This window comes from Mus caroli, chromosome 12 (assembly GCF_900094665.2).
Source record: "Mus caroli chromosome 12, CAROLI_EIJ_v1.1, whole genome shotgun sequence".
Classification (NCBI taxonomy): Eukaryota; Metazoa; Chordata; class Mammalia; order Rodentia; family Muridae; genus Mus; species Mus caroli.
The window spans coordinates 28,798,266-28,805,389 of NC_034581.1; the positions used below are offsets into that span (position 1 = coordinate 28,798,266).

General features: G+C 44.2%; 1 protein-coding gene across 1 annotated transcript; it reads left to right on the plus strand.

The window, feature by feature from the left end:
- The first annotated feature begins 1,687 nt into the window (after positions 1 to 1,687).
- LOC110307229 (coiled-coil domain-containing protein 71L-like) lies at positions 1,688 to 5,917 on the plus strand. Its single transcript, XM_021179502.2, has one exon. It carries the CDS (start codon positions 1,979 to 1,981, stop codon positions 2,633 to 2,635), a length of 657 nt encoding a protein of 218 aa, XP_021035161.1. The 5' UTR covers positions 1,688 to 1,978; the 3' UTR covers positions 2,636 to 5,917.
- The last annotated feature ends 1,207 nt before the right edge of the window (positions 5,918 to 7,124 follow it).

Consider the following 7,124-nt stretch of genomic DNA (forward strand, 5'->3'; position numbering starts at 1 on the left):
CTACATGGAAAACTGATTCATGGTCACCGTTTTTATTTTTGCCATCAGCCTACTGTGTGGAGTGTGCACTTTAGTATAGGAAAGCACGTTTCTCTTTTTTTTTTTTTTTTTTTTTTTTTTTTTTAGCTTTTATCAAAACTAAACAAAATGTTATATGGTTCAAACAAAATATTATCCGTGTCCAGTACAGGACAGATTAAAATTTCCTAGTTGTGGGTGGGAAGTATGATCAGGGGTACAGCTATGTCTTTTGGTCATTCCACTGAACATGCACAAAGCGTTCTATTGACTTAGCACAAAACAGTGTGAAATATACAGTGAAATATAAAGATCTCTAGATTAGGGACATAAAGGTCTATAGCACCAACCCTGCTATTAGCAAGCTGTCTTAATGAACTCCTGTGGGTCTAAACTGCCCTCATCTGTGCGACAAGAAGACTGAACCAGGTGTGTCTCAGCTCAAATATTTAAAGGAACTATTTTAACTGTATGTAAACCACAAAAATTTGGCATTGCATTCATTGTGTGCTGCAAAATAAGATGCTTACTGAAGAAAATTCTAGCACTAGGACATAGATTTTTAAAAAACCCCTTATTTTACATAAATCTTAGGGGCTGGAGGGTATAGATCATTAGTTGGGTGCAGTCTTCATATGTGTGAGGCTGTAGGTTCCATCCCCAGCAAGGGGAATAATGAAGTTTAAAGGACTTCAAAGAAAATTGCAATATAAATGCAAAATATATAATTACCTTGTTCTAAGCAATTTCAGTGCTGCACTCCATTTCAAACAGGCAGTGCTATTTCATACATCCATTTGGTATGCATTCAACGCCTATTATATGAATAGGCAGCGAGTTGAGAGTGAATAGAGGAATTGACAAAAAGGATGTCTACTACTGTCTTTCCAAATACAAAAGGTGATTCATTCTTAAGGATGTATTCTTCTCAAAGAATCTTATTGATTACGTGGAATACTACATCAAGGATAGAGATGGTGCTGCAAATGGCAATTTAATACCAACTGAAATGTGGAGCACTCTGATTAAAAAAAAAAATGTTTTCTTTCAGCAGAACAGCTTTGCTGCCATTGCTGTTTGTCCAACTTGAGCAGACTTTTTAGTTCATACAGTATTAAGTCTTTTCTTTCCCAGTAACCTGTATCTCCTAAATGTGCCAAGATGGTTCCATTGCCCAGAAGGAAGCTGTCATCAATGCCTGAACTTTTAGTTTTCTTGAAAGATGGGGTCAAGAGAGGCAAAGCATATGAAGATGCCAAAGCAGGATTTGAGACTTTAGAAGGGCTTCGTGAAATGCCCATCCCTTCTAGTTTATACCCAACTCTCTCAGCTGTTATACTATCAAGTCTTGGGGTTCTCTCTCATTATTCAGACTGGTAGACTTCCCCAGCTCAACCCACAGCTGAACACAATCACCCACGACACCCCCAAACATGGCACTCACACCCACCCACTTCTTTCTCTAGACAGGGCAACCCTCATGGAGCCACCCAATGGTTGACTGGCCTTCCAGGGCCTCACCATCACCCACCACGGCCACCATGTTCCAGGAACTGGCCTCTCCCCCATCAGTCCCCGCCCCTCACTCGGAGAGCACCCAATGGGAGGAGCTGAGGCCGTGGGAGGCGGGGACTAAGGCGGGCCCATTTAAAGAAAGGCTGAGGGCGAAAGGAGGCAAGAGAAGAGAAGAAAGAGAAGCCAGGGGAGGGGGCGGGCGCCGTCCAATGACAAAGCCCCGGGGTGGGCGCCCGCCGCTGCCGCCATCTTTAGCCCGGCCACAGGACAACCAGCGCGTCCTCCGCCCCGAGGGGGAGGGGCGGCGAGGCGAGAAAAGTAGCGAGCAGCGCTGGGCGGAAGGCGCCAGCACAGGCGAGAGGCGCCGGGCGGAAGGCGCCAGCGCAGGCGAGTGCCGCCGAACCGGGCGCGGACAGGGACGGCGGGCGGTCCCGAGCGGCCTCTGATGCGACGCGGCGTGAAGAGGCGGCGGCGCCGGCCCCGGGCCGCCTGGGGCGGCGGCTACGGAGCGGAAGGAGGGGCCGGGCTGGAGGCGCTGGAGGAGAAGGTGGTGTACTCGCGGTCGCAACTGTCGCTGGCCGGAAGCACGGAGGCGCTGGGCGACGCCTTCAAGCTCTTCATGCCCAGCAGCACGGAGTTCATGAGCTCAGAAGCGGAGCTCTGGAGCTTCCTCTGCAGCCTCAAGCACCAGTTCTCCCCGCACATCCTGCGCAGCAAGGACGTCTACGGCTACTCCTCGTGCCGGGCACTGGTGCCCGACCCCCCGGCGCCCGACAGCCGCCCCGCGCGCCGGCCGCGCCCGCGCGCAACGCCCAGGAGGAGGCGCCGTGGAGCCCGGGCTGCCGCGGACACCCGCAGGCCGCGCCCCGCCGCTGCGGCTGCGGAGCCCGGGCCTCCCGCATCCAGCTTCGGGGGCCGCACCCTGGAGGAGATCTGGAGGGCGGCCACCCCGACGCTGACCAGCTTCCCGACCATCCGCGTCGGCGACGACGTGTGGGGCGAGCGCAGCCTGGCGGTGGCGCGGCGCAGGGCGAGCCAAGTGCTGCGAGTGGACCTGGACCCGGTGGTGAGGCTGCGCCGCTTCCCCGTGCACCGGCTGTGATGCGCGCAGCGGCGCCTCCTGCCGGCCGCCGCCCGAGGAAGCTTCCGCGCGCTGGAATGGACTCGTGTCAATGTCAGTCGAATGTTTACAGAACCGGCCCCCTTTGGTGCACTTTATGCGCGAACAAGGCCCCTGGATGCGGTGCGGCGCCGCGGTCCGGGATCGGGACAGGTGCGGCCCCCACGCCTGCGGCCAGACGGGACGGCCGGACCCGCGACAGAAGTCCCTTTGCTTCCCAACCCGGATGGAGACGTCTCCAGAACCTGGAGGGACACGTGCATTTTCTCCCTCTCGGACTCTACCTCACCGGTCTGGAAGACCTCCGAAGACTTACAGATTTTTTTCTCCAAAGGAATTTTGTTTTCGTGCTTGTGTAATACAGCCAGAATTTTACTTGCTCCTGATTCCCCTTCTGCTTTCTTTTTGACTGTCAGCCCCACTTTCTGGACAGAAGATCGACTATGTTTCCTGGTGAAGTGCTGGTGTACGCTCAGGGTATTCTGAAGGCCACTCGTTTTCTAATTTTTACTGGATTCCAAAGCTTTGATCAAGGTCGTCTTTTAAGAGTTTCAAGCTTATGACTGTTAATGTAAGGATTTGTATGGCTTTGAATTTCATGAGCTCAGTGATTAACAAGAGATGCAAAGTACAACTTTAAAATAAAAGGTTAAGGTGTTTATATATAAAGTTTTATATTGAAAGTTTATATTTACTGAGCTCCTAAGTAAAATGGTAGGATATTCTTTAAAAGTTTTGTTTAAGAAAAAGTTGACTTACTCTATTCATTTAAATTGAATAAAATTGAAGTGTTTTGAACCACATGGCTTGTGATAAAAATTGAATAAATTTTGAAGAAGATGGTGGCTACAAGAATGACTGGAATCCAGTTGGAGGTGTTTGACCTCGCTTCCTGGTGTAACATAATATTCAGGATTGTTAATGGGAAGAGAATTAAGATGGAAGTTGCTTAGGAGAGATCAATACGTGTGGACATTGTGAATAAACAAATAAACAGAATACCCTTTAGAATTCCCAGAACTGTGAATGATCAATAGGGAGGGGCAGGGGCATTTCTTGGTACCATATAACTGGTCAAAGTTATTTGGCAGAAAAGTAGATCTTAATTCTTCGTTGTTGGATAACAAGAAATGCCTAAACTAATACTCATTGTATTTCTGAAAACCATGACAATTGGTTAACGTTTTGTCCTATGAGTTTTCTTTTTCTCTTCTTCCCATTCATCATTGTGTTTGCAATCTTTGATAGCTGAAGGCCACAGGAATCAAAACATCGAGCCACACAGTACTGACCCTTCTTGTACTTGTACACTTTTGTAATAGTGTGTATACCATATGGCCCAGAGTGGAGTTCTTGATTATCCAAGTGCCTTTGGTCATTGGTGGGTTTTTAGCCAGTGGTGCCACAGCCAGCTTTTTCTGCAATACCTAAAGGGTCAAATAGTGTTTTTTCTACCACTGTTATTTCGGATTTAAGTGTTCTGCCATGGGACATTCCTACAGGGCTGGAACTTATTAAGCACTCAGCACTAAGGTTTATCTCTGCTTGGCAGTTTCTGAGAATAATGACAGTTGCAGTTTTGACTCTTGTGTTTCTAGAATTCATGGCATAGCTTTCTGAATTAAGTATTTTAAGTTTTTAATAGTTCATGAAAAGAGCTGTGAGTTTAATTTTAGTGTTTTTGTTTTGTAAAAAACCATACACACACACATATATATATACATTTATACATACATATATGACTTTATGCCAGTTTCCCACAAGCCTCAGTCTTTTATTCACCACTCATTGATAATACATTGTTACAAATACTGTTACTTGAGTACATGAAAGGTGGGTCACCATGAGAGGGAGAGTGTTAGAGCTGTGTCATGGGAAGCTAAGACAGTCTTGGTTATTAGCTTCCATTGCCAAATGTATTTCAGAGACATGGGATTTTCTTCCCAAAAAATATATTGTTAACTTTTATAGCTAACTAGCACCTGATGAAAATGCATTTGTACCACTTCACGTGTATATAGTTTTATAACAAGAAATAAATTCAATGGCCATATTAGAATGTAATTTCAACATGGGATTTATCTAGATACTTCCCAGAAGATTCTGAAATTAGACATGGCTGAGGGTAAAATTTACCTCGGGGCCACAATGGACAGGTAACCAGTTACACCATGCATTTATTTTTACTGAGATTTTTGACATTTGTTTCTCTCATGCCTTGGTACTTTAGTGCAGTTGATGGTATGCATAAATGCTTCTTTGGCTTATCGTTCCAACTGACTAAAGTTTGGATTTGGTTTCCAATGCTGAGTTTGATACGGCTCAAAAATATAACCTTTATTTTGCCAAGTTTTTCTGCAGCAAAACCCATGCTGCAGCTTTGAACATATGAAGACACATCTAATGTAACTGATGAGTCTATTATATGAAAGTGGAATTTTTCCTGGGTACCTTTGGACAGGATGTGGAAAGAAACTTGACACTGTGGCCTTTACGATGAAGCATCTGGATTTTGTACTAGAAGGAAACTGTAGCTTCATTTGTGGGTAGTTTTTAAAGACGTCCCATTTGTTATTTTGCCCTCTGTCATCTCTCATGGCACAAGTAGAGAGGTCATCTGGGAGGGGGTGCACCATCTCGCTAAGCTTTTGTTTAGTTCTTGACTTTTGAGTTCCTATTTGTGGTGACTGGCACCTCAAGGTAACCTTATTAGACTCCTGATGTCATTTTCATTCTCCTCCCTGTCACCCAGCAACTTACTTTGACTTTGCTAAGCCAATGACCTGGCGACAGCTGAGGGCAAGCTTCCGTGTTGATAGTACAGTGTTGCTGTTGTGGTGCCTATTTATTTTGTCTGTTCCAGTATTCTATGGACAAGTGTAACTTAAGCTGGGAGCTCATACCTATTGATTTGCCATGTGTACATACTACTACTATTTTTCAAAAAACTTTATAAAAAACTTTTAAGATATTTGAATACAAAAAAAAAATCACAATTTTGAACTTAAGGGTTTTTGTTGTTTTAAGGGTTGTTAGGGTATTCTTTAAATCAGTGATTTTTAATGAACATACATACATAACATTTCCCTTATTGGTGTGTTCAGCTATTTTTTGATAAACTGTTATGTCTTAAGTGCATTAGAATGCAATTGTTTGTAATGGAACTGAAGTGTTTCCCTGGACAGTTTAATGTGCATATGAATGAGATTTACAATTTGGTTGTGTGTTGCTTTTTAACTTATTAACTGTAAATAAATTTTAAGCATATGATGTCTGGCTTTTCTAATGGTACTGAAAGTTTTCGAAATGAGACTGTTTGCATGTGAATCGGAAACCATCTTATTTTAAAATTTTGCAAACTTGAGCTGGAAGTCTCAAGGTTTGTGTTGTGTTCGATCTTGTGACTTATCAGTTCCTTAGTATCTAGAATGGTTTTTCAAACCAAACCCAGTTGCCTGCAATAACCTTTAAAGGGTGCGTTCAAATTCGGGCTTCTGAGTCCTGGCCCCTAAATACCATTGGGGTGATGATAAAAGGTCTAAGTTCTCTTTCCTTCATATTGTGAACGTGCCCCATGAGTGGCAACAATACAGACTGTTGACAGAAGGTGGTCAGGGGAGAATTCTCACTGCAGTCTACAGGACTGGAATGATCAGCAACCTGCAACAAGGGCAGATTTACATCCTGTGTAGACTGCATTACCTCATTCCCAAATGCCTATCACTAGGTGGAGGGAGCTAAGGGGACGGGCCTGGGAAAGAATTGCCATATCCAATTTCATGTCTATCAAGCACGGGGACTCTAGGTAAGTAAGCTTTGTGCCTTGGCATCCTCCAGAATCAAAGGTGCTTCATAAGCTAGTGGAATACTGTAAAGGTTGAAAAGAACATTAATTCTGGAGACATGGGAAGTGTTTAATAAATGCTATTAATTGGAAGTATGAAGGCTGAGTACAGTATAGAGTAATGAGAATTTATCTCTCCAGTTTGTTCGGCATGGCCACCAAAAGCAGATTATAGTCTGGAAAGTTAAAAGACAATTTAAAGGGAAGTAATTAATGGGGGAAATAGAAATGACACAAAGTTACACTTTTATGCTTCCTGGAAGTACTAGGGCAAGAGTTGGGTTTGTTAGAGATGCCAGTGTTAGAATATCTCTGAAAGATTTAAAATGTGCCATTATGTATTTTCAAGGATCTGAGAATTTACAAATGGTAAATTAAAGTTACTGATCTAAAACCTATAAGTTTTGCATTAAATCTTCACTTGAGGTAATTTCAGCAGATTTGCTCTAGACTTTAGAGTTCTCAACCTACCTAATGCTGCTGCCCTTTAACAGTTCTTTGTGTTGTGGGGACCTCCAACCATAAAATTGAGTTGCTACTTCATGACTTATTTTGCTACTGTTGTGGATAGAAATGTAAATACCGGTTAGTTCATAATGTTGTTCCACCTATAGGGTTGCAGATCCC